Source organism: Tyto alba, unplaced genomic scaffold, assembly GCF_018691265.1.
Source record: "Tyto alba isolate M040663 unplaced genomic scaffold, T.alba_DEE_v4.0 Super-Scaffold_39, whole genome shotgun sequence".
Taxonomy (NCBI): domain Eukaryota; kingdom Metazoa; phylum Chordata; class Aves; order Strigiformes; family Tytonidae; genus Tyto; species Tyto alba.
Window position 1 is genome coordinate 4,473,747 of NW_024881314.1, and position 27,220 is coordinate 4,500,966.

The window sequence follows — 27,220 nt, forward strand, 5'->3', positions numbered from 1 at the left end:
TACCGAGGGCCGAGCGTGGGTCCGCCCACTCGCGGCGGGGGGGAGAAGCTGTAGCGCAGCCCTGCCGTACCTCCGGGGCGGGGAGCGGAGCAGCGGGCGGCGAGCGCAGGGCCCGGAACGGGCGAGCCGGGGCGGCGGCAGGGAGCCGCCTTCCCCGCGGCACAGGCGGCGGCTCCGGTCGGGATGTTACCGGCGCTGCCGGACGGCGACGAGCGGGAGCTGGAGAGCAGCGAGGAGGGCGGAGGCGCGGGCGAGGAGCGGCGGCCGGAGCGGCACGGCAGCACCTACCACAGCCTCTACGGCTACCGGAGCTGTAGGTGAGGGGGGCCGCTCGCTGCTGCCGCCGGGGCCTTGGCGGGGAGGCCGTTTCCAGGCCTTGTCAGTTAGCTGCTTAAATTCACTTTGTTTTTTCCCCTCACTCTCCCTGAAGAGATTTTTTTTTTTTCCCTCCTATAACGCCCCGGTTCCCTGCTTCTGCTTTAAAACACCCTTAGGCCATACCTTTCCTCGCTGCATTCCCTTTTCCCTGGTCTGTGCGCTAAGGCTGTGAAATCAATCATAATGGCTTGATTTTCAGATCCTCAGAGCAGGGAGCAGACAGTGGGGATGGCAGTCCCAGCAGTGCGGCTGCAGAGTCACCCTCCGGCGAAGATTTCAGGTAAAGCCAACCTGTAAAACAGCATATCGCCTGTAACACCCCATTTGGAAGTCTTTGCCGTGTTGCTGTTAGGTGAATAGTAAGCAAGTAAGTCCCTTCAAAGCAGAAACCTCTGTAAAGCACACTGAAGTGCCCTGGGTGCGTTTTCTGGAATACCTGGGGAATGGACAAAACTACAGAGCTCAGATGATGTATTTAACATAAAATATCATCTTTGTGTTTGAACTCTGTTTTGCTACTAATACTTGACATTTCTGTATTGACTTAGGTCATCATGTACATAATAACTAAATTTTATTAAACAATTTTAAATTGGCATCTTATCTTTCCACAAGCTCTATAATGAAGTTGTTGCTCTGTATTAGAACTAAGGAAGCATAGGAACAGAGACGAGCAGTGACTTGGTCATAGCTGCTGCAGAGTTCATCGTCAGCTGACAGCACAACTCCAGACTTCTGGTCTGGTGAGCAAACCACTGGATGCGTTTCTCATGGGCCTGAAGTCACAGAGTGAGTTAGGTGTAAGCCAGAGAGAGATCACAGTGGTCCCCCTGCTAGAAGAAGGTTGTTGTGCACTTCCTCTGAGAAACAAAACAGTAACATTTGATTTTTGCTAATGATTTCTTCTTGTTTTTTAAAGCCTCTCCTTGCTGGACACTAACTTACCAGCTGAAGCAGAGACTGAACTGCGCAGCTTTATCGCTAAGCGTCTTACTAAAGGAGCCCTGTTTGAAGGAATGGGGAGTGTAGCATCAGTGGGGCTGAGGTAAATTTTTAAATTTATTTGTGAATGAGAAACTGTAAGAAACATTGGTAGCATTGTACATCTTCCCATCTGCTGCTGCACTCAGTTTAATCTTGATTCCATACTCTCAGAATATTGCTCCTGTTAATGGCAGCTTTATGCAATGGCACTTTCCTTTTTTTCTAGGTAGCTTTGAGAAAAATATTGTAGTAAATAATTTACTGTTTGAATACTTAAAAAATACTACATGGGTTTACAACTATTTCCTTTTAAACCACTCTGCACCACAGAAAAAAGAGAAGGTCTGAGAGCTATAAATGACCATAGGAGCCACCAGTGCTAGAGGGTTAAAATACAGAATTCATGTATGTTTGCTTTTTGCATTTATCTATTGTGATGTATCTGTAACAAAATATTTTTTTTTTCTGCATAGCATACCAGAATATAAAGTTGGTTGTTATTACTGTCGTTTCCAACAAGAAAATCTTCTAGAAATGGCAACACTAGAATCAGACGTCAGTGCTCCAGAATATGTGGTTTGTTTCTTAGGTGGCTCAGAGAAAGGTCTGGAACTATATCCTTGCCTTTAATTTTCTTTATCTGTGTGGAGAGGGAGATGATGTAAAAATTATGTTCTCATTTGTCTGTTTCCTACTTGAAATCAGCCTGTTTGTGCACACCTTCCAGTAACTGAAAATGTTAATAACAGCCATATACTGAAAGGAGAAAATTGCAGGCCTTAACTGATACATCGTATTTTCCTTAAGAAGATACTTTCAGACTTGAGCTGGACAAATACATCCAAAGTCTGAAGATAAACCTTGATTTGGAGGTAAGGCCTAACTTTTGATTTTTAAGTGTGAAAATTATTATTTATGCAAATTGATTATTAAGACAATCTGGAAGATCTAGTCTATAGAGACAAAATAGGTGTTCTAAGTACCAGTATAAAACACTGTGAGAGATACTTGATTCACTGTAGTGACAGTGAATGTCTGAAGTGCTATCAACTAGTCAAGTCAAATGGAAAAAAGAAGTGGGGGGGTATGTGTGGAATTTTTTGTGCTAGTCATAAATCTCTTAAACGTTACTTGCAGTTAAATTCAGAGAGAATGACTAATAAAAGTAATGGTCTACAGAAAAGTTATCAATGTCCACCTGGATTCTTACCACTTCTGAATGTAAAGGCAGGATTTTTAGTGGTTTCCTTGTCACAATTTTTCTAGTGGAAAGTATGCATTTTAAATCTCTTTCTCATCCCATCTGCTGTTGCATGGTCATTGCTCGGTATATACCATAATATTACAGTTCTGTCTATTTCTTAAAATGGAAAACCTTTCCTTGCTAATAAAAGTGTAGCTTTATTTTAGTTTACTGTGGTTTGAAAATAAGAAGGTTCTGGCCTCCAAGTATCTTGGGTTGAATAGATTAATAGACTTCTATTTGTGTAGAAATCTAATTTGTAGTTAAAGTTTTAATGTTTTAACTTGTTACAGCAAAAAACCTTGGAGACCTGTGTTAAACCCTACTTGGGAAGCTGGTTTGAGAATACTGTATGCCCTATCCAGAGAGTAGTACAGCTCTTCCAGGAGAAACTCGCCTTTTTGCTACATGCTGTAAGTGTATTTCAAACTGCATAACAAAAAGAAAGTTCAGAAGGAAGCTCAGGGACTCCAACATGTTTAAAATGTTTTTTTGCATTTGCTTTCCCAGCCAGGAGTAAATGAGGAACAACTTTTGTTTGTTTGTTTGTTTTTTAATTAAGGGCAAGTACTTTCCTCCTGGTTTATTGCTAAGTAAGCATATAGCAATTTCTTCTATCAATTTTTATAGTTAACTCATTTTAGATTACATAGTAGCATCCAAGTTGAAATAAAAATTAGAAAATTAGAAACAGCATGAGAAAGCTGTCCCTGCTATATTTCCTCTGAACCAAAAGGGATGTTATATTGCGTATGTGCCTCGTATAATTCACTAGAAACAAAAAATAAATTAATCCTAGCTCTGGCCCCTGAGTTTGAGGAGGCTTTGGATAGAATAGAATAGCTCATAGGGTATAACTGCTGTATTTTTTCTGAATGCAAAAGCAGCTGCAATTCTATAATATGGAGTATTCTCTTAGCTTCTACTCTCTCTGAAAAGAGCAATTTTTAAAGTACCACATTATGTATTTATTGCTAGTAACCGCAATATAGCAACAGAAGCATTATCAAAGTTGCATCTAGCTTTTTAAATTTGTGTTTGTTTGTTTGTTTTAAGGCTTTGAGTTATACTTCTGTGGAAGTAAAAAACGCAGATGAAAGAACGGAAAAAGACATTAGCAGGTAAAGATACTTTGAGACCAAGGAACCTCTGAGTAATTTGGCTTTTGTGTAGGACAGCCTCTTCTTTTTGCTGTTCAAGAATTGTAAAGAAGTAAGCAGTTCACAGGAGTTTTTCATGTCAGGTTTCTGGCAGCTGCCAGCCTCCAAGGACTGGTTCAGGAAGGCACCATGACCTCCTTGTGTATTGCCATGACTGAGGAACAGCACAAGTCAATGATTATAGACTGTAGTGGACCTCAGCCTCAGTTACATAATGCAGGTGAGATTACAACTGTGAATACTTCATGTTACCCACTTGTATCCCTCAGCTGCTGAGTTGAAGATATTCAGAAGCTCGTATGTTCATGCCCAGAAAGTCTGGATTCTGACTGGAAACTACAACACCTGTTTTTCCATGAAGTAGCAGAGTAGTTTGTTTTACCAGATACACTGGAACTTTGGTTTGAAAATGGTTGATAAAAAAATCCACAGTGAATTTAGTTTGTGGACCGTGAGATTAGAACTTGTACACTTCAGGGAAGTGGCAAAACTTTTTTTTTCCTTTTGTATTTTTGACAAATGTTGTGAAAGAGGATTGAACAATCAAAACAGATTTTCACGTAATCACTGTAGCTATGTCTGCTTTTCTTTTCCACATGTATGTTTTTTCTTAAGACTTATTTCCTGGCCCAGGTACACTATTATCAGTTGCTATGTGAGAGTGGTTAAACCAGGTGAATGTAGCTATATATGTTAACCTCATTTATTTTTTCCCATTTCTTCTCTGTTCCTGAACACGTAACAGGAAGCAACAGATTCTGTGAGGACTGGATGCATGCTTTCTTGAATGGTGCTGAAGGTGGAAATCCGTTTCTCTTCCGACAAATTCTGGAAAACTTTAAATTGAAGGTACCTCTTCATATATGTTAAAAACTTGGAGAAGACAGCAGGATGATTGAGGGAGCTAATACATCTTTTTGCAGAAAAGTTTTAAGTTCTTTATGATGTCTCTATGTCATTAACTGATTAACTAAAGTTTTAAGTTGAGGAGTGGCTTACTGTAGTTGACAAGACCAGAATGTAAAGTAGTGTGAAAGTTTCTTCAGCAAGTACTCCAAAGGGATTTTCTCATATTTAAAATAAAACTCACTTTTTTTTTTTTTTCTTAAAATACTGTTAATTTGAGCTGTGCACACACAATATTGAGTAATTGGGTAACATGGATTGAGTAGTTAACGCTTCCTAGGTGATCTGTCATATTGCTACAAGTTTGGACATACCAAGTTGTGGTGTCCACACATTTTTCCTCATTACAGTAACAGTGGTAATGCGCATCAAAGACAGTACTCAATTCTTACATTAATCTTGTAGTACTATAAAATTCCTATTGCAAATGTTTCTCTTGCCATTCTCTTCCTTCACTTTTCCACATGATAGTATGTTTTTTTCCCACATAGAATTATAAGAAAAAGCTCTGTTACTGTTTCCCCAGGCTATACAAGACATTAACAACCTGAAGAGGTTTATCCGCCAGGCTGAAATGAACCACTATGCCTTGTTCAAGTGTTACATGTTTCTAAAGAACTGCGGCAGTGGAGACATCCTTTTGAAGATCGTCAAAGTAGAACATGCAGAAATGCCAGAAGCCAGAAATGTAGTGACTGTCCTTGAGGAATTCATGCGAGAAACATCAGTGGCTTAAAATGATCTTAATTAATCTGTACTTGTTTGAGGGTATTGTATAAATCATTAATTTCTTCTGTGCAGCTTAGTTTCACTATTGCAGGATTTTTAATTTATATTTAAAAGTATTACCTAAGTTGCAGTTTCATCTGCCTTTTCTCCTTTTTAGAGAAAGCAGTATGAGCTATTTTTAATGTGTAAATATCAGATCATACAAACTCCTGCATAGTTTTCAGTGCTTACCAGATTCCCTAAATGATTTACTCCTTTTCTGAGGAAATCATGACATTTAGGTTTTACAGTCATTGCATGAAAAAACCCCAAATCCCTTACCTAGCAAGCATTTCAGTGTTTTAAATATTTTAAATATCTTTAAAATGATCATGTCTAATCATTAAGATCTGGTTACTTTTAATAGATAAAGCACAAACATCTGGATAAATCATAGTAAATAATCATATTTGTTTTTATAAGAGAACATAAGTAACAAGTCTGTAGCTCATTTCCATTCTACTTTCAAATTGGCAGTTTGTTCTGCTGTTACTAGATAAACAAGTTTTTAATTGGTACGAAACAGAACTGTCTTCGTATGTATACATACATAGACTGGACAGACATGTTAAATTCCCAGGCTATTTGATCAGTCCCATTCTTCATTAGTTTGCATTGTGATCAAGACCTTCTTTGTATGTTCTTAGTACCCATTTTGCATAAGTGTAAATAATAATATGTTTTTCAACCACGAAGAATTAAACCTGAAAATTTTACAGATTAAATATTAACTTCAAATTAATAGAAACTTCTTAAGAAATTGAAGTAAACTAAGTTCACAAGTTAATTATTCAGGCTGTAAAACATTTCATTGTATTTCAGCAATGAATTCTTACCCACATGATAGGACATTTAGACAGCAGAATACTCGAAGAAAATCTTTGGCTACAGATGGAATCAAAACTCACAAAGCTTCTGCGTGACCTGCAAACCTGACACATGCAAAACTCCCTGTTGCTTTCCTTTGCAGCAGAGGGTGTTGGAATGCCTAACTTAGGGCAGTTGAACAACTCTCCCTGAAGCAGTAACTGTAACAGTCTTACAAATGCAGTGAAGTTTGTCTGGTTGTTCTGCCAGAACTCTATACTGTGATGACAGAAGTTGACTGCTTTCCTGTGGCACTATTGTGTTGAACCTTTAATGAGGTTTACAATAAAACACATTCAAATCCTTAATAGTGTGCTTATATTAAATTACAAATGAGTGTTGTCCTTGATGTCTCTTGTTTAAAACCCTTTATTCACAGAGTACGGAGGAGCTGCTGGTGTAATGGGTAGGCATCTGCAAGTGTCATAGTGGCAGCCAAGGTGACACGTAACATAGATGGGCAGGTCAGAGAAGAAAATAAAAACAGTTGGAAAGAAACCAAACCCCTTATTCTCTCATTTTGCAGGAGCTCTGAGAAGTAACAACGTTTTCCTTCAGAATATAATATATTATACATAAAACATGTCACCCTTTGTTGCTTTTATACGTTTTTAACAATACTGGAGCACTGATCGATTGGTATTTCGCCTGATAAGGAGGCAGGGAAGAGCTCAGTGCTCAAAAAGAAAGAAGAACGAGTAGCTGTGATCTGGTAGGAATGTAAGGAATCGTTGCGCTACTGGAGACTTGGGCCGGAGCCTTGCGGGCCCAAGCGTTCTATGCGCTGGCCTTGATATTTGCAAAGAGTAGGTCAGTCCCAGGCACAGAGGTGCTGATAATGATAACTTTTCCTGCAGTGCAACCATAATTGCTTTTCCCAGTCTTCATCCCTCTAAGTTTTCAAGAATAAACTGGCTGAAGTGCTGAACAACCTGCATTACCTCTTAGCTGACCCTGGCTTGAGCAGGAGGTTAGACTAGAGATCTGAGGTCCTTTATAACTAAATTATCATACTATCCTGTGTTCTGTATTACACTCATTTAAGTAAGATTTTTGGTTTGTTTGCTAGGTAAATTATCATAAATCACTTTGAAATCCAGATATTTTAACCTTAACTGTAAAACCTTGCTTAGTCTTGTTGAGGCTTCTCTCCAAGGTAATGCATTGTTCAGTATCAGTACCACTGAATTTATACTGTTACATGTGGACAGCTTCAGTCAGAGCTTTTTCTCTTGCAAGTTCCTTTTTCTGAATTTTCCCAGCACTGAAAGTGGCTGACATTATGAAAAATACAAGTTCTTGCTTTCTGCAGCCTTTGTTTTAACATCATCTTGCTTCTCCCAGCTTTGCAGTGACTTTGCCATTCAGTTAGATAACTACTAAACTCATGATGCTCACAAGTACACACACATTGAGACACACCCTGGTAGTTCATGAGTTTACAGGTTTTACTGGTATCTTCCATTATAAGCTCTATTTTAAAAAACAAAACTAAAGGAAATTAAACAAAAGCACAATAAATAATGCAGAAGCAGCTGGTTTAGCTGCGTGAATGTCTGGAGAGTATTACACACTTAACTTCCTCCCAGCAATCAGCTATTCATAGCTCAGGATCAAGCACACAAAAGGTCAGAAGATGCTGCGATGTGCACTTAATTTGCAAACCTGAAAGACTTTCACTGTAGTTTTAAGGGTCAGATTTAAATCCATTTGGAAAAAAAAAAAAAAAACAAACAAAAAAAACCAAAAACAAACCAACAAACAAATGAACCAACAAACATACTCCCCTGCACCCCCCAACACCCAAACACAAAATCCTCCAGGCCTATGTTAAGAATGCTAATTTAGATTTAACTGCTACAGAGCTCTTGCAGTTTGAAAGATCAGGGTCTGGTTTGGTTTTTTGGTTCCCCCCCTCTCTACCCCCCTGAGAAGCAGCATATAAACCAATTAGTATTTCTCTTTCCAACACTTACGAGCCATGTTTACTATACGGAGTATGACTGGAGCTATGGGAATAAAATGCTAATGAGTTTTACAAGTATCAAGGCTGCCAACTTTTGGCTCCTTCTCTCCAACAGTTACACTGGAATTGGCAATACTCTTGTCCTTCAGCTTGCCTTTAGAAAATTATTTTAGCCAGCAAGAAAACCCTATGGTGCTAGTAGACAGTAACACTTCCTGTATTAACTGACACAACCCACCTTTCCTTCTTGCTTAAAGTCCTCAGCTAATGAATGAAGAGATTTAAGTGCCTTGGAAAGCTCAGCTAAGTGCAGAAAACTAACAGCAACAGCTGAGTCCCACATTCAGTAGCAGTGATCTGCCTCCCCTTCGGCATAACAAATCTGACAGGAACTGCTGCTAGTCGCATCTTCATTTCTTTAAGCTACACTTTAACCCAATGTTTCCCAACAAAAACACAAAATATTTTTCAAAATAAGCCTCCCTCTCCCACATTGGTGGAAGGATTTTTATTTTAGTTATCTCTAACTAAATCAGTTAGAGGTTTGCTGCAGAACTTCCTGAGTATGTTGTTCCCACTATTGATTCAAGAGACAAGAATATCTTGGCTCTGAGATTTTAAGACATTCAGTAGAGACTGATGTTAAAAAAGAACAACCCTCCACCCCAATGAAAAAAATTAAAGTCTAACGTACTTGGTCTTCAACTTTCCCACAGTTCTGAGGTCACTACTGTGATAAGTAATAGAAGAATTTTGCTTTCGCTAAAAGTAATTAAACAATTACTTCCTAGGCTAAAGCTATTATTAGTACAATGATCCAAATTTTAAGAAAAGTAAAAGACTTTACTACTGGGAAAAGGGGGGAATTGATCTGAGGAAACACCAACCCAACAGCCCCCCCTCTTGGGATGCTCACCAGATGATCCATATCAAAGGGTGGTAACTCCTTTGCAATGGATTGAGAAAGAACAGAATGGGCCATCCCTGGTATCCCTTGTCCTTGAGATAAGAGAGGAACTGAAACCACTGAGCCATAAAAGACAAAGGAGCTGCAAATTGGCCCAGACTTGAAGGACAATGTGTACGTGACCACAGGACTGAAGAAAGAAGATAAGACTGTAGAAGCCAGGAGGCGTGCTGAAGGTGTTGAAACTGGCAGCTGGGTGGATAAAAGGGGGTTTGAAACTTAAACAATTTGGTGAGCCTCGACGGAGCTGTGACTCCTCGGCCACCCCAGCGCTGCATTTGCTCTCTTACCTTAATAAAGATTCATTAATCCATATTTGGATGTGATTTGCCTTAATCTACCTATAACAACTACTGTACTAAAGTATCAGTTGTCAAACGGTGGGACAAGACCTGAATTTCAGTACAAGTCCCAATCTGGTTCTGTATCCTTGTTATATCTCATGGAAAAATAAAGCAGCAGTTCAGTCTCCCCTTTATCTTTTAGGCAGACACTTTTAGAGAGACATAAAAATTAGTTATCAATGTCATCATTAAAAGATTACATTGCAGAGCTCAAAACTGATTGCTCTCTTGTTAAATACTGTGTTAACTGTAGACAAACTTACAAAACTGTCTTTTAAAGTTTTTTCTTGCTTGTTTTTTGGATGTGATATAGAACAGCTCAGTTTTATTTAAAGAAAAAAGGAAAAGAAAACAAAAAAAGCCACCAACAAAAAAAATTTAATGGATTCTGTGCTCAAATAATATTGTTACAACAAAAATATACAGAATGTACACAATACAAAAATATTTGGAAACATACCATAGTGTCTTACCTTGCAAATATAATTTTGTTTTACTAGCCCTTAACGGGAAAGTATCATTTGTTCAGTATTTTAAGGCAGAAAATTACATTATTTAGTGCTTTGTGTTTTAACAGTTGGATGTGTTGTTAGCATTAGTAGTGTAAGCAAAAGAAAAACTGCATAAATCTAGCTTTATTTGCAAACTAAACAGATACTGTGGGGGAGTCAGGAGATAGTGACTGATGTATCTATTAATCTCACTGGAAACTAAGGTACTTTTGCTACTTAAATCAGGCCTAGAGAATATTTTGTGCTCTGTGTTGTAAAGTACGCTGAAACATAAACTTTCTGTCGTACTACTGGCATTTCAGAAATACCTCATTAGAAAGCTTTTTCCAATTAAAAGCCAATGATTAATGGCGATATTAAAAATACATTTACCTTTAAGCAAGCTTGGTTTCTGTCTTACGTGTGATTCTTCCTTTACAGAGCTGCAAAATGCACTGTTTTCCTTTATAACCAGCACTCAGCATCAATGATTGCAGAAGAAAATTCTGAGTCGTATCACAGAGCACTGTAGAGCAGTCATTACTATAAAAGAAACACAACAGCAGCAATATTCAAAGAGGCTAAAACCCCAGAGATGTTTGCCTTTGTTCTCTAGATCCCAGTTGGTTGGTGGTGTTGAACTACATCCATACTCTCCAGTTACACTTTGGGTAAAGCCAGTGGATGGGGTTTCCAAAGCAATTGAGCTGAGCTTGAATCTATGTAAACAGATAGACTTTGAGCTCTTTACTCACTGAAGTATGTGTGAAAGTCCTACCCACGATCCTGTGAGACTAAATATTGGCACAAAACAGCAGCTGTCTTGTGAGGTCAGCAGATAGCTGTTATTTTAGTACCTGCTCTAAATGTGTCAGATTCCATCCTTCATACCCCAGTTCAAATCGATCTAATCTGATTTAAAACATATGGGCAGTACAATCCATCAGAAGGAGAAAGGTCTTGGGACACAGAATCCCTGAGTTTTATTTCTAGTCCAGCAGCCTCAGACAACAATAATTTCTCTGGCCTCCCCCCTGATAAAATACTTCTTACTGCTAAAGGAGCAAGTAGTGAAGAATCACAATATGCCATGTAAGTGCTAAGATTCCTCATTGACTGATGGGGAAAAAGTGACATGAGATGTCTTCAGAACTCAGCAAAAGTAAATTCATCAGCATTTTTATGACTGCTCTACACCTCACTGAGATTGTTTCTGGAAACCTCCTTTCCCATCACTCCATTACACCCCGCTCCTCCTTCCTATATTATTACCAATGTGTGCAAAATTAATCTCTACCTGCCTCCAAACATCTAGGAATAAAAGGTGCAATTTGCAAGTCCTGTGGACTTTGATCTACCTGGTTCTCCTCCTCCTCCTTCCTCCCCACCGCTGCCTGTGCCCCTTCTCGGGACGAGGGACCAGCAAGAGGCTCAGCCCTGGCCACGCTGTCGCCGTGCTGCCGGCAGATGTCCCTGAAGGAGCTCTCAGCCAGCACCCAGGCACTCCCAGTCTGCATTACTACTCCCTGCACCCATCCTCACTGGACCAGTGTTGCAACATACTTACTAAATGGGAAGTCCAGCACAGAAACAGCTTTTTTTTTTTTTTCTTTTATTCCCCCAGGTGTTGTGTCCTCACTCCAGGACATAAAATAACTTCCTCTAATGTGCACAGTTCAAATCTGTACATGGAAAACAGTCCTTGCCTTTTGCTCTAGCACTGCACATCCGTAAGGTTCAATAGATTCACATTTTATCCAACTGACGTAAAATCCTGGCAGCAGATGAAATAAAACCAAAACAATCACCAAAACCAGTCCCTCAGTGGACGGCTCCTTCAGGAACATGTTGCTGACTGACAAGTTGGAACCACAATTGAGCAGGGTGGAGAATATTATGTCTCTGACAGAAGCCAGCAGCTTCAAGGACATCTGGAGGTAAAAGAAAAGTCTGGTTGCTATTAGCTCTCTGGTGCTGCAGCACTGTGGCACTCCTGGGTGCATTATAAAATAACATAATTAGATTTCCTGTTACTCTGTAAAAACATAACAAGTTTTCACAGTGTAATTTTAGTGATTAAAAAAAAAAAAATGACAAAAGCTTAAGCACTTTGCACTGCTCCTGATTCCATAAGCTGATAGATTCTTAGCAGACAACAAGCTCTGTGTACAACTTGCTCTGTGTATGGGGAGAGATTTCAGCTCTGATGAGCAGGAATGTAAGAGGGTTTCATTTCTTCACCCACAATAAATCTAATACTGCTTTAAAGTCTGGCCTTTGTCCCTGGGATTGCTTGTAGACTTGCTCAGACAGAGTGTGGGGACACAGAATGGAAGTCAGAAAGATGAACAACAGTTTAGAAGAACAACTCATACGACCAATCTCTGAGCTGTTTTCAACCAGTTCATGTAAACTGTGTTCATCTATGGATAAAGGACCAAAGAATGGTGCCAGAATTGCTCTATTCAGCTCCCCCCTACTCCTGAGCAGAGGCAAAGATGCGTTGGTCAGGGTCAGGCTGATGAAGAAACTGGTGGTCATTGAACTTGTAGCTTGCTGCTCTACCCCAGAGCACAGAAACCTTTCTTGAGGAGAAACTGATGGTCATTAAGTAGCTTTCAGTTGAGAAACCAAAAATAAAAGTCAATTGGTGCATACTGTACTTAGTAAATTATAGGCAAAATAATTCTGGTTTTGTTGCAGTTGAACTTTTCTACCACAATTTTCAAAGTTTTCCTAGAACTTCCAGGGGAACTCTCATTCTCTGCTCACCTCCGTTTTAAAGGCATCTGTAATCAGAAAGGCTTAGCAACAGGTGAGGAAAGGAATGTCCTTCTTGCACGTTAACCATGCTTCTGTCTGTATTCTCCTAGCTCCCCGCTCTCCTGCTTACCTGCTGCTCTCCAGGGAGATGATCTCCACTGCTACAAAACCCACTGGGCTAGCACCTGAAAGGAAAACTCTCATGACTGCTTTGATCTGGACCCAAACTGCACAGGTAAAATGGCACGAGGTACCAATCCCCTTCTCCAAAATGAACAGAGCTCTGACCCTTATCACTTCCTCTTGTTCCTTGATTTGAGGGCCCATGAGCAACATGCAGAACAACAAAGGTGCAGTCACTCTCAGAGATCCCATTCCTGTGCACAAAGGTGGCAAAAATTGTTTCTTTTGCAGATAAGGCTTATTCCAGGTTGCAGAAATGCTTATTTTCTTCCCCCTCCCTTTCCCAGAGGCAACAGGAGTTTTACTAATGCATACTGTGGGAGCTGAACTTTACCCTTCCAGACCAGAGAGATTTTTCCCATAAGAGGCAAAGAAGGGGGCAGCTGATAAGCACTTGTGAATGTGCCCTCTAGAAAGACAGGCTCCTACCAGCTTGTGGTATCTGTCAGCACTGATTACACAGCTGAGAGAATAAAGCCCACAATACAGAGACATTTTGCTACAGAGCAAACCTAACTGCTACAGTGCCTGTGAGATGTGCTGCAGAAGGCTCTGGTGGCTAGTGCCTGGGCACCAGTTTGAAAATAGAAAACAGGAAGAAAGGAGCTAGTCTAGAGAGACTCTTACGGCTGCTTTATCCAGGCCATCAAATCAGGTGGGTAAAGGGGAGAGAAAAGGAGGGCATCCACATTCCTGGACTGTAGTTTGGCAGTTCTCAAGTGAGAAGCATAACATGAGCACCTTGCAGAGAAGTATACCTGTAAGCACTGCTTGTGCTACAGATGTTCCAGTCTGGTCCCCAGGTCTGTGCAGACAACTGTACTACACACCCGTTACAGACTGCTAAAACCTGGGCTTGACCAATGTTAAAGAAAAAGGCATCATTGCAACTAACTGTTGCTTGGAGCCCCTGAACATCCATTGCCTCAGAAAGAGGCATCCTCAAAATTTAGCAGTCACTTTAAAACCATCTTTATCAGTTTCACAATGGTCACTGTAACATAGTAACACCCTTCCCACTTCAGTGGGGAAACAGTGCTGATTTAACTCCACTGACCTCAGTGGACAGATTTGGCCCCAAATGGACTGTATGGCTGTAAAGACTAGATAGTTCCCACCCTGAGCTGCTATAGGTGATCCTGGTCCCCTCTTCTAGTAAGAACCTGCTGGAAGAGTCTTGATCCTTGCTAGGAGCATACTGCAGGCCAGATGTTAGATCAACGTGACCAGAAATAAAGTGAGAAGAAAACAGCACCTGATTGTCAGTTGATAAAAACCCAATTGAACTTTTGCCCTCCTTTTCTCCATCCCTCGAAAAAGAAACCCCAGCCACAACCTCTAGCATACTAGGGAAAAAAATAATTAATTAAAATCAAGTGAAACATGCACAGTAAGTCACCTCTGGCTGGGTGCCCACAACACTCTACGAGTTCCCAAGTTTTATAGTGCAATTTCATTTGACCTGTAGTTTAAGATCAGACTCCATCACTTTGGGTGATCAAGCTCTGCTGATTCCTTTTAAAGGTGCTCAAGACAGGTTTCACTGTAGGCTAAAATATCTTATGAACCATTCAAGTAATTAGACAGTGGCACTGGTATGGCTGAACAGTCATATGTGTCCATAGAAACCAAACCCAAGCTGCCTTGTGAGAACCATGCAAATCTCTAATTAGTAAATGTTTGCTCTTTTTCCCTTTTAGTGTTCAGTAACATTGAGGAGATTCACTCAACAACTGGCCATAATTCCAGCACTGACCTGGAAAATACAAATATCTCATACAAAATATTGATGTGTGCTAACAAACCAAGTGGTAAGTGCCCAGGTACAAGCTGCCCCGTGGGAGCCCTGGCAGTGGAGAAACTGCAGGGTGCAGGCCAACCAGTATTACAGTGCCTGCTATATTTGTGAACAAACTGATCAGTCCATTCTTTTGTGAGATCTTTAAGCATCTCCTCCAGCATACGGTTGTGTTCAAAAGAATCATCCTCCCCTAAGTTAAATACAAAAATAGATCCTCTATCTTAATTCATTTAACATAGCTGACAGATGACTTCCACTCTTGAGTTTTCTGTCCCATGTTTTCAAGGAGGGGGAGGTAGCTTTAGATCCAACAGGCTGTAGGCAAAAATGTTCCAGAAGATGGCAAACAAGACGAAAATTACATAAATAGAAAGGAAGATCCACCATAATGTCTGATCTTGGAGTCTCTGCTCATAGTTCCTCAGAATGATGACACCAAGGGTGATTCCAACCATCACCCCTCCCAGGTGAGCCATGAAGCTGGGGTGTGGGCATGGTGGGTAAGCAGAGGGATGGAATCGCAGCCACACAGCTCTTCCAAATTCAAAGCTCACTGGAACAAAGAAGGAAAAGGAATTCATTGTCTAGGTCTATCCCTTCTTAAGTCCATCTTGCAGGCAGCACTGCATCCCTGGAGAGATGGAGAGGGAGAAGCTGCCTTGTATGGTGATCATAGGGAAGCTGGGAAGCCACGGCTATGTAGGGGTTGTGGCACACAGGCATGAGGTCTCCCCACTGGTTGGTAAGCAGTCTGGGTTTGTGGGAGTGTAGATAAGTGGAGGAATATTTGCCTTCCAAAATTTATACTGAAACCATAAAAAAAATGCATTAGACTTTGAAGACAATTGTCTGTGATAAATACGCGGCTTAGTTTCCCTTATCATGCCACGCTAGGGATATGGCTGGAAGATAACTCATGAATGTGTAATGTGTATAATGCTACCGCCATGCCAGAGAGGAAGTGCTCTAGGAAACGTAAGCATTATCATTATGAAAGCATTGTTTGTTTGCGAATTCAAAGATGAGATGTTTAAGTCCCAGATCTTCACAAATGCCACAAGCTACAGATGCTGGCTAAGAACAAATCCTCATTTACAAATACTTGTGTTGTAAGCCAAAATCTGCATTTGAGAGTGATGTGGTATCGGATGCCAGAAGGTCCAGCTGCAAGTTCCTACCAAAACTGCTGCAAAGTCAAAACTGTCTGAATCAGCATGAACTCTTATGACAAGGACAAATAAAACGAGACCGCGTGTGTGCCAAGTATTGCATGATACTTACTACAGATCAAGGCAACAGCCATGCGCAGCAGTTTGAATTGGCACTTCATTCCTGACCAGTTCTGGAAGAGAGACAAGGAAAACAGAGTGATGCTGCATGCAAACCTGGAGGGTTTTTACATTCAGATCTACAACGGAAGGGCATCAAGGATGACCATCCCTTGAAAGAAACCCCTTTCATTGCTTTTGCCACCTGGCTGTGAACTTTCCACTCACCACACCAAACACAGATCTCTCAATCCCAGAGGACATAACCATAAAAGATATATTGCAGACATGTCCAAATTACGGCCAGTCCACAGCTTCTTTGCCTGGCACGGTCCTTGACTGGCCTTGCCATTTTCAGTTCTTCAGGCAAACCAATTTTTAACACGTTAGTATGATGTTTCACCTTAAATTCTGACTTCTGAAAATATTTGAATTTACTTACCCTGCAAAACCCTGTTGTATTAGGCCACATCAAATAAAATTATGTTAAGTAGTACCTAGCATTTAACACAAGCATCATTCTCGTTAACATCACACAGTTCATCATGATTCACTTGGAGACCCCATACTGTCACTTGTCAGGGAATTTCTCAGTGCATACAGGCCCTACATGCTTTTCAGTGCTACTGCCTGTACCTCAGTCTCCCTTAAATTCTGCAACTCAGATCTTTGGCAGAGCACAAACAAATAATAAAGACCTCAATAAAAGCATACCAAGGAAACAGTCCCATAAGAAAGCCTGGATTTGGCCTCCTCTGTCTTCAGGCTTGGTCATTAATCAATATAGTGGAAATAATCTCTGAATGATAGAAATCCTGGGACAAATGTTTAAATTCCTCCTTTTCCACTTGCACAAAATTTCCAAGCAGAAGAAGAGATCATGTTCTGCAGAACTCAGATGTATGACAAGGCTATGATTACTACTGAATAAGTGAAATTTTGCCCGTTGAAAAAGTAGGAAATACCAAGCTAGCCATGTTTCTTGTGAAAAACTCCCTATTCCTCACACTGAAAGAATAAAAAAAAAAATGCTTGTAAACTCTTCAGCCTAACTTTAACAGCATCCAGTGACTTTTCTGCCTGCTGAAGAAATATTCTGCAATACATACTACATATACTCAAGTTTTATGTAGGATCTGTCTGTAAATCACTTCCATGACTGCAAAAATGCAATCTCTACAAGTAACTTATTTTCACTCTTCACAGAGACACCTAACCCAGTCAAGAAGGCACTGAACTCATGCTGATTAATGCTATGCTACTTCTTTCAGTTTTCATTTCCACATAGCTGTTTTGAATTCCTCCCCTCACTCTTTTCCTTAGGGTGACATGCTTTATTGCTTCCCCCTGTTGGTTAATGTATTTAATTTCAAGAATATTGATTTTTACAAGCAGGAATGTTTTAATTTCCTTTGGTTACCAGAAGGCACAAGGGAACAGAAGATTCAAGAGACTGTCCCTGCAATGTTCCCTCCTCTTCCTAACACGCTCAAAGCACCTGTGCAAGGCTCTGCATTTTAGCAGCAAACGGCTAGCATGTCTTTTAGTGTATGGGAACATCACATCTAGATATTAAGTGAGCAGAGAGAGAGTAGAGGGGGAAAGAAAAGCAAAAACACTCCACCAGAATGGGAAAGGCAGTAAAAGTAATTTCAGACAAGAAGAGAAGCAGTGGATAATGTAGAAATATAGATGTTAAGGTACCAATTGCTAAACAGATTTGGAGAAGGCCAATGAGTGGTGAAATGAGAGGTCAATTTGCAATGTTTAAAGTAGTCTGGGAAGGTAGGTAGGTAACTGGTAAGACTTTCCACACACCTCTGGCAGAGCCTCTTCCTCTAAAGCAAACCAAAATTTATTTCAATGTCTCCCTCTGACCCTGTGAATCTCAATATGAAGAAACCTTGTGTCTGCATGACCACCCTGTTTGACAAGGGAAACTCTGTCCTGCTTCTGTTGGCCCAATGGCAGGGAATACAAACTGTACTGAAAATCACTGTGTATAAGGAGGCATTTCCCCAGTAGAAACCCTGTGGTATAGGGGTAGCCCCCCTCCCTCCACTCCCTATCTCTTTGCTCAGTCACTCGACTGTCCTAATTCAGACAACAGTCCCCAGCTCATTCATGATCCAAAAAGCTGGAAGACAGCAAAAGGATACCTGTCCAGCTTAGGAAACTACTAGCTTCCTCTGCTCCCAGCTGCTGCAAAGGCTGCCTGGAGCAGCACCACTGTGGGTTGCAGCCAAAGCCTGCTAACTTCACTACATACAAGCACTAAATACAAGGTTTTCTTTTAGGCTTGACACAAGTACCACCACACACACATGTTTTCCAGAACCTATATAACAGAATTTCTGTCTCTACTGCAGACAACCTGCATTATCTTCCCACTCAGACCCAGGGGTGCATGCATTATTGTCATTTTTATGGTTATTCTGCTCTGACTTTGCTTGTACAGGACAGACATGCAACCCTGTATCACCGCACAAATCCTCTCTCAGCAAAGCCTTTTGCCTAGTGATCAGCTTAGGAGTCACACAGGCAGATGTGCTGGGCTTTGTCACCACCTAGCTGAGGACCTTGGATGAGCTCCAGTTTCCAGGCCTTAGAGGAATGATGATGCTTGTATTTACTGACCTTTGTAAAGTATTTCATTAGGTGAAACAGCAAAAAGATGCATCACTAGTATACCCAGTCTTCAGCTTCAGTCTGAGTTTTACAAATGGAGATAAGGGATATTCTGCACACAAATTCACCAAATACTAAATTTCCTTAGGTACTTGCTAACATTACACGGCATATGCAGACAGAAACAGCTCTGCAACTTCTGCAGAGCCAGTCAGCTCACTCTTTTCCAAACATTTGTCAGCCCTTGCAAAGAGAGCTGACAGCCCTGAGTACACTGCTAAACTTTGGATTACAAGCATCTTTGGCTTCTCCTGGCAAGCTGCCAGTCATCAGGGAAGCAAGCCACCAGCCACAGCATAACATTTCCATTCCAGGACCACAACACTGAGACAAGACTTTTAACCGGGGCAAGCTCCGAGCGACCAACGGCTGGGTCAGGCCCTTCTTCCAAACTCTTCAGGCCACCAGACCTGGCTCACTCCTGAAGAGGTTAGACAGTCATTCTGGTACTCACCATGACTATGTTGGCTAAGTGAGCTGAGACAAGAGCATACACGCCTCCAGAGGAGCCCACCACAGGCGCAGTCATATCAGCTACTGACACTGCCAGGGACCCTGGGAGAAAGAACAGGGGTTTGTGACAATTGCCAGCCAAATAAACTCTCCTACCCTACATCCCTGCTACTGCCTGTTTTGTGATAATTGTTGCAGGTTAGTACTATACAGACAAAGAGAAGGGGGTGGGGGGAAAATCAATTGATTTGTGGAAGCTAACTCAGTCCTGTAGAACTGCTAAGACAGTGACTGATTGATTCTTCTGCACCTACTTTAAAAGCAGCCAAGCAAGGCAACAACATATTTTCAAATCTATACTGCAAAAAGGCACTTACACCCTGAACAAACTAACAAGGAAGCAGGAGACAGACAAACGTCTGTGTCTGGTTCCTCACCTGAAGATAAAATAGAAGTATCTCTCATGCTGGCAAGATAAATATTTGCACAGTGAGAAGGAACTGAGGACTTGAACTTAGCACAGGCCTCTGATCAAAGCACAGCCTGTTACTTATAAAACTTCAGAGTAAAACTAACTAAAAATAACCTGGATGGAGGCAGTAAACACAAGATAGCAAAATGACAGGTCAATCACATAAAGGCATCACTAGTAACAGTACATCCAAATATAGACATTGCTTCTCCTTATCCCAGTTGGAGGCTTGGATCTGCTCAAAGCTCCTTTCATTGCAAACTTTAAGGGTAATTTAAGAGATAGAGAGACAAAGGCAGACTTGGTGTCACAAGGCAGGGATAATGAAGATCCCTGTGATGAGAAGGAATGGGAAAAAGACACAATGGCAAATCTTGAGAGAGGCCTTGGTAGTACAGAATCTAACAAACTTTTTTGATAATTGCTCAGCTGATTCTGGGTCAAGAAAGTGCTGAGGTTCTACCAGCCAACTCTGATGATAGCTCCCTCCTTCACTGTATGGCCCTGAGACTTCTCAGCTCTTAAGCACCACCATTAAGGAAAAAGTTAATGAGAACTTAAGGAAGGAATAAAGAGAACTTGCAGTTAAGACTTCAGACACTGCACTGACTCTCTTGATCTCAGCTTCAACATGTCTTCTTAGTAAAGCCAGACAAATGAGAAAAAACTATAAAAGTAAGGAGTGGCCATTGTGGTCCATGTCTACATTTTACTGTTTATTCCTAATTATTTAGGAGCTGTGTTATTTCTCTATTGCCAGGTCCTCAGCATAAGTATGCCTCTTTCTCCTGGCACATGTCAAAGAATAAAGCATGTTTAATAATTGGCTAACAATTCAAACAGGTACAGGTATCATGCAATGCTTTTCTGTGTGGAACTGTCCAGCCACATTTGTATTTCCATCCTGTACTAAGAAGTGAAGTTATCCCTTTCCATCTGACACTTTCTTCCACAGTTTATAGGTCATAAGGTGTGAAAGGCAAGTCTATGAGGATGTGGCAGCTTGTCTGAAAAAACACCCAGGATCATTTGTGTAGCAGAAATGAACCAATAATGCTAGGTGGGCTAGTGAGACTCACCCTGGTGCTGGCTACAAGCCTCCAGAGCTCTGGGCACTTGGCCCAGCCCAATGTCCATGTAAAACCCACTTATGGCTTTGTGGACCCTGACAGCAAGTCCATGGCCACAGAAATCTGACAGGCAGCCAGCAACCAGCAGTGCTCACCAGGGCTCAATTGCAGCAGATTCAATGCTTGCTTGCTTTGCTTACCTGGCACAGATGTGTGATGTGTATTTACACATGTATAAATTAAGCCCCAGGGTTCGGTAGATGGATCTATGTAGAAAAGCTTATGTCTGGAAAGTTGCAGATTGGGGACCACTTTAGTGCTTATTAAAATAACAGGTGAGGGACAGTGGAGCTGGTCTGCAAACTCCTTTCTCTACATTAAATAGCATGGTGTTTGTACCATGCCTAGTTCTGTGTCCTAGTCCAATTATTCTTTCCACCGTCTCTATTAGAATGTAGGGTTTATTAGTATCCAATGCAATACATTTTATAAAGGCTTTATCTGCTCATTATAGAAAAAATAAAATAATGTAGCTGGAAAAAAAAATCACCGTAAATCTTGAACTAAGGCAGTGAATTGTTGTCTGAGTTCTACTGTGAAGCCCTTGGTTGTTCTCATACTCTGCCCTTGTTTTAATTAGATGTTGATCTATTGTCAGCTAACTTCCATCACCTCCAAACTGCTGAAAATGCCAAACATAAATAAAAGCTGTATAGCACAAACTAAAAATCAGTCAAAGTCCATGGCTTCATGAGTAAATGAATTTCCAGATTCCTGTGCACTGCTCACAACCTACAACCAAATACTTCTTGCTTACTCAGGGTGCAGAAAGCAGACAGCACAGGACAAATGGAGGAAGAACTAGCATAGGACCTGGGAAAAAAAAAAAAAAAAAAAAAAAGACTCTTCATGCAGGGATGCCTGTGATGCCCCCTTTCTTCTAGGCCTCTATGGGACACAAGAGGAAAGGAACAGCTTGAACTCCACATTTGGGAAGACCATCTAAATCAAAGCTATTTTAAAGTAACAGGTTGTTGGTGCTTTTTTTAGCAGGTCCCCTAAACATAGAGTCTATGGCTAGTTAGAAACAGATGTCAAATTGTAGCATATTTCCCACTTCCAGTCTCCAAAAGAATTGCAGCGCACAGAAGATCAGTGAGTGCTCTTCTCCTACACTCAAATGTCACAAAACATTTTCCTACACAAAAGTCAGCACAGATCATTTTCAGATGTTTCTCCATCTGGGGCATCCAGAGGTGTCACCTACCTGCCACAACTCCAGCAATGTACACAAAACTGATCCTTGCAGCTCCATGCACCATTTCCAGGGGAACCCCAACCAAGAGCTGAAGGACAACATTGAGTCCAAGGTGTTCTATCCTGCAGCAAGGAAAAACAACAGTTGTCCTCTTTTCTAACTCTTTGTCTCCCTTCTCTACTCTTGAGACAGAGATATCTTGGAAAGCAAATCAAATAGCACTCGCTTCATTAAAGTAGGTTGTAACACTGAGAAGAATAATGGTTCCTGAAAAAAATCAGACTGAGAGCTGCAATGTTTCTTCCCTCCTTGCTGCTCATTATCTTTTTCATATTGACCTAGGTCCTTCCAGACAAAGACCTCATAGCATGTTTGGTTCTTAACGAGACTTCTTTTTTCTTTTCTGTTTTTTTTGTTTTTTTTTTTTTTTGAAGTTAAATGGCTTGTCCAAAAAAGCAGCAAGATGGCAGCAGAGCCTGGAACAGAAGCCAAAAACTTGACCTGCTTCTCTCTTGTCCCCTCCTAATGATGCAGCCTTTCCCTGCACATATTACAGTGCCATGATGCGGAGCAGAGATGAAGTCAAGAGCAAGGTAAGCCTTGCAGTCCCAAGACAGTTGCCATTTCCTTGTGACACATAATGCTGCTGTGCTGGTGGTGTCTGACCCTCACCCTTTTCTGCTGTGCCTACCTCAATGTGATCATGGTCAGAACAGGATGCAGATGGCATTTTTATTGCTGGTTAGGTGCCCAGCGAGACACAAGGTATATTCACTGAAGCTCTCTGTTCACCTACCCTTGTTCCCATTACAGTCAATAGCAAAACTCCTGGTGAACACAGTGGGAGAAGGTGGGCTGAGACTAGTCCTGTACAAAACCTTGCTGTGTACATCGTGTAGGACCACTTGCAGCCTAAAGATAACGTGTATATTTGGGAAAGACTCCAATGCACAGTTTTCTCCTGTGCTGAATCAATGGTTTCAAAGCAAGTTCTTTGTTGCTCTATCAATAGTAGTTAACAAAACTGTCTTGCTACTTTTCAAAGCCCTACCCAAATATTTACCTGTGCCTTTGACATCTTCAGGATCTTCCAGTGAGGTAACAACAGCACCAGGCCCCTGAACAGGCTCCTTCTCAACACTGTGCTAGTGTTTGAGATTTACCATGGGCTCACAGGGCTGTGACCTTGCTGAATGGCCATATCACACTGGACCCAGGGTTATACTGGTTTCTGTATGAAGAGTGCTTAAGTCTGCTTACAAAGCAGATGGACCTAAATGACACAGCGGTACCCTTAACACAGAAGGCTAGCATCTTTTGGGAGAAAGAGAGCAAAGTAAATAACATACTGAAAACCTACATCCTATTTTATCTAAGAAAAGGATTGCTCACAGACAGCCACTACCAATCTTTCATTGAAGTTATATACATTTTCACTGTTTTGGTCTTTCTTCATGTTACCATAGCAATTTCCCATATACATCAGACAAAAATGCTGATGGTGAGATGCAGTAATGACAGAATGGTCTCATAAACAAGAATTTAAAGTTGGACCGGAAAAAACTGCTAGAAATGATACTGTAGGAAACAGTCCTTTCCGGATATCTTAATAGGTTTGTTTCCAGTGAATTTCTCTCCAAGGATGAATTTCTCTCCTGCATGACACTCAGCACTGCAATTTGTCATCATGGGAAACTGCTGCATGTAACTGAGTTTTTTTATTACCTTGCTCAAGACTTCTGAAGCCACTAGGCATGGGAACATTCTGGCACTCTTTCTGATCCTGCATGTTCACAGAATTTAGGAACTAAATTAGGAACAACCAGCAAAGGTCAAACTGAGATCACAGAAAAGAGTCAAAGCTTCCAAATGCACTTTTACAGAGGGGAGGGAAGAAGCTTTGGCTGGCACACCGTCAATGTCATGAGGTGGCACCTGACATTTTCACACAAAGCACTGGGTCTTATTTCTCAAATTAAGCTTTTGTAAGAGCTCAGCAAGTTTATCCTAGACTCTGAAGTGACTGATCTGATTCACAGCTGTTCTTAAAAGACTTTCCAGTAGCACTCCCATTCACTTCTCCTCCCCATCATGCTAAGAGCTTTGAAAGCTTGACAGTCAATAAGCACCCATAAAATATAATTAGCCTTTGCCAGTGCTGAATGCGTCATTCTTGAAATGACAATTTCATTGATATATTAAAGACTTTCTCCTTCCCTGGGACCAAACAAATGGGACTCAGCATCAATGCAAGTCATTAGTTATGGCAGTGTTACAAATACATGGGCCCCAGATAATCAACGTCTGCTTTCCATGAAAGCAGAAGCACAGAATTTACAACTTTGCTTGCCTTTTCAGCCCTTGACAAAGCCCCCTCCATCAGGATCAACACACAGCCTGTGCATTTTTGGAATCTTTCTAGAGGCACAGCCAGTCAAGCCTTAGCAACTGCTGTCTTCTCGGACACTTTCCGTCTGTCACTTGCTCTTCAAAAAAAACAGACCGAGGGCACTAAATTAAGGAGCAGTCCACATTACCATTTTAAAGTCTCAGCTGGAAGCAGGATAACAATAGATCCCATGGCATTGTGTTAGCCTCTCATTTGAAAATGAGAGGAGAATGATGGGCTTCCACTAACAAACGTTATTACCTTTGCAAGATTTATCTGTTCTCCTGATATGAAAGGAGCTTAACACACAGAAGTTAGCAATAAATGAACATTTAGCCTAACTCCAGATAAATCATGGGGTTTATTGTTCCAGCAGGACTGTCCATTGTTTTGAAGGCTATGTTGCTTAAGAACTTGGAATCCATCACAAAAACAACGAGTCTCCTGCATGCCACCTTCCCCACTGCTCAGCTCTGAGCCAGCCACAGATGTGAAATAAACCCAAGATATTTTTCAGTCAGTAAGCATGAAGAATGTGAGAGTACCACCTGCTACAGGAAAGGGCGACCTTGCACAGGTTATGAAAGCATGCCACAGGTGATACAGGAAGATATGTAAATGCTGCAAAAATTGTTCTTGTGCAGGTGCTTCTCTTCAAACGTATCCCAAAGCAATCTGTGGTTACGTGATCTAGCAGCACACCACCACCACCACCAGAAATCCCAGGTACAAATTAGCTAATATTAGTTAAAATCAAGTGTTGCTTCCTTTTACAAGCCCAGTTTTCCCCACATGGCCAGTGATGGAAATTTCCAGTTCTCATTTTACATAACTAGTCTCACATCTAAGCCAAATAGTCTCCACTTGTAGATGGAAAGCTATATACAATGGACTTCTTGGAGAGACTTAGCATGCAGAGTACAAATGTTGCCATGTTCAGAAGTTTAATCTATATTTTTTTTCCTACTCTCCCCTTGGGTGCTATGATTTTTATCCAGAGATCTGGGGCACATCTTATGCTCAAGGGCAATTACGCACCAAGTTATTCCATGGCAGAGCAGAGACATCAGCATGTATTCCATCAGAGACATGGAAAAAGGAAAAGATCAGCTTGATGGTTCTGGCCTTTCAGAGGAGAACATTGACTGATGGGGCTACAGGCTTTCTATTTAAGAACAAAGGGGCTTTATCCAGTTTCAAACTATAAACTACTGCTAAAAAGCTTGTTGCTGTGATTTTTCAATGACAGAATTAAAGAAAATTGCAACTATCTCCCAGGAATGTGTGAAGATAATGATCTGAGAAACTACTTGGAGGGGGTAGAGTGTTTTGTACAGGGATGAACTTTCCTGTGACACTCACTCATCATGATGGCATCACAAACATCACACAATTAAGTGTCTTTGAATCTTAGGAGGACTAGCACAGTTGAGAAGCACAGAGTTAGAATCCCCACGCCTTGTATTGTCTTCCCAAGTCTGCTACATACCTCCCATGGGATGAAGGAGGATTCATTTTACTGTGCACCTTCATTTTGCATTTTGCGTTAGATGGACCATTCTCTGTCCATCTGGTCAGTCGAGATTGTCAACTCTTCAGGAACACTGGTGTTTGTACAGTGTGTACAAAATGGGAGTTCAATCTTGACTCAGGCTTCTAGGCATTATTTCAGTCCCTACAGAAGGGACAACATTACTAAGTGATGACATACCATAGGCACAGGGAATTTAATTGACTTTTCCAACCTCAACTAGGAAGTCTAGCAAGAATACACCATGCAGTTTTTAAATACCAGTCCACGTCTTTGCAGACTTGTTCTACCACTTGCTCAGCTCCTCTAAAGGGACACTGGGCTTCAACCTGGTGAGTTTTAGGAAGCACACAGGGGGAAGTGCACAATAAGAGGAAGGTGTGGTCCCAGCACTGCTGGGGAGAAGAGCAGCATCTGCTAAGTTCCTTATGTTGCCTCCTCCCTTCAGAGAGCTGCGAAGGTTTGCCCCTCATCGCCCAGCACTCTACAACATCATCAGATTTTTATATGCAATTTAGAATTGATTTTTAAAAAATTATTTCCAAGCTGATTTTGTCACTTCCTCCTCCTCCCTCTCTCTGGGGAACCTGAACTGTGGGGAATCTCTGCAGTTTGTAAGTACTCACCCTGCATGCATGAATATGTAGGTTAGGTACCTCCAAGCCTGAGCACGGAGCTGAGGATGGTAAAGTAATGCATTCTTCAGGTATAAAGGGTGGCTGACTTGCAGCACAAATCTGTCTAATACCACTCCATTGTAAAGAAAAAAGGCAACCTAAAAGAGCAGAGAGATTTCTTGGTTAGGAAATGCCTTCTCTTGCTGAAAAGCACTTTGTAGCTTAAAATCACGGAGAAAAAAGTCAAATGTACAATAATTTTTCTCCCATTTGACAGCTTCACACAGCATGAAAGTTCACTGTTTTGAAGAACCTGCAATACATTGGTATAACTCTATATGCATCTTTCTGTAACACACCAGCCACTGAGTCAGAGGAACTCAGCACCCTACTGATCAGTGCCATATTATATCCTCCTCTGTGCTTATTTGAGCACATTACTCAGCAACTGTGCACAGATCTCATTTGGGCAACAGATGAGCAGGTCATAATATTTAACCCAGTTTCTCTTCCCTCTTTTTTCTCTCCACAGAACAGAGATAACCATATAGGAATTTTTCTCCTAATTCCATCATTTGAATAATGATTCTCCCTAAAACTGTGAATATTTTCACTCCTCAAAAGGTTTTGCTATGGTTTCCCAAATTCTGTGG

At 41.1% G+C, this 27,220-nt stretch overlaps 2 protein-coding genes across 3 annotated transcripts in view; one reads left to right on the forward strand and one right to left on the reverse strand.

Moving 5' to 3' along the window:
• Positions 1–15: 15 nt before the first annotated feature.
• Positions 16–6,614, forward strand: CUNH17orf75 (chromosome unknown C17orf75 homolog). The gene is made up of 10 exons (XM_033002595.2): positions 16–317; positions 578–658; positions 1,298–1,423; positions 1,836–1,976; positions 2,177–2,234; positions 2,899–3,018; positions 3,662–3,726; positions 3,849–3,985; positions 4,511–4,614; positions 5,198–6,614. The coding sequence occupies exons 1-10, from the start codon at positions 184–186 to the stop codon at positions 5,405–5,407; spliced, it is 1,176 nt and encodes a 391-aa protein (XP_032858486.1). The 5' UTR covers positions 16–183; the 3' UTR covers positions 5,408–6,614.
• Positions 6,615–14,524: 7,910 nt separating this feature from the next.
• Positions 14,525–27,220, reverse strand: part of RHBDL3 (rhomboid like 3) — a 65,873-nt gene continuing 53,177 nt past the window's right edge. For both annotated transcript variants that reach the window (XM_042802708.1, XM_009964508.2), the window contains 5 exons: positions 26,577–26,725; positions 22,040–22,152; positions 19,232–19,332; positions 16,103–16,163; positions 14,525–15,374 (listed from right to left, as the gene is read on the reverse strand). In XM_042802708.1, the coding sequence (XP_042658642.1) occupies positions 15,103–15,374; positions 16,103–16,163; positions 19,232–19,332; positions 22,040–22,152; positions 26,577–26,725 (696 nt within the window). In that variant the 3' untranslated portion in view covers positions 14,525–15,102. The remainder of the gene's footprint in view (positions 15,375–16,102; positions 16,164–19,231; positions 19,333–22,039; positions 22,153–26,576; positions 26,726–27,220) is intronic.

Coding starts and splice junctions, on each gene's coding strand:
- CUNH17orf75 (XM_033002595.2), top strand. CDS start 184: ATGTTACCGGCGCTGCCGGACGGCGACGAGCGGGAGCTGGAGAGCAGC. Junction 318..577: donor TACGGCTACCGGAGCTGTAG/GTGAGGGGGGCC, acceptor CTTGATTTTCAG/ATCCTCAGAGCAGGGAGCAG. Junction 2,235..2,898: donor AGATAAACCTTGATTTGGAG/GTAAGGCCTAAC, acceptor AACTTGTTACAG/CAAAAAACCTTGGAGACCTG.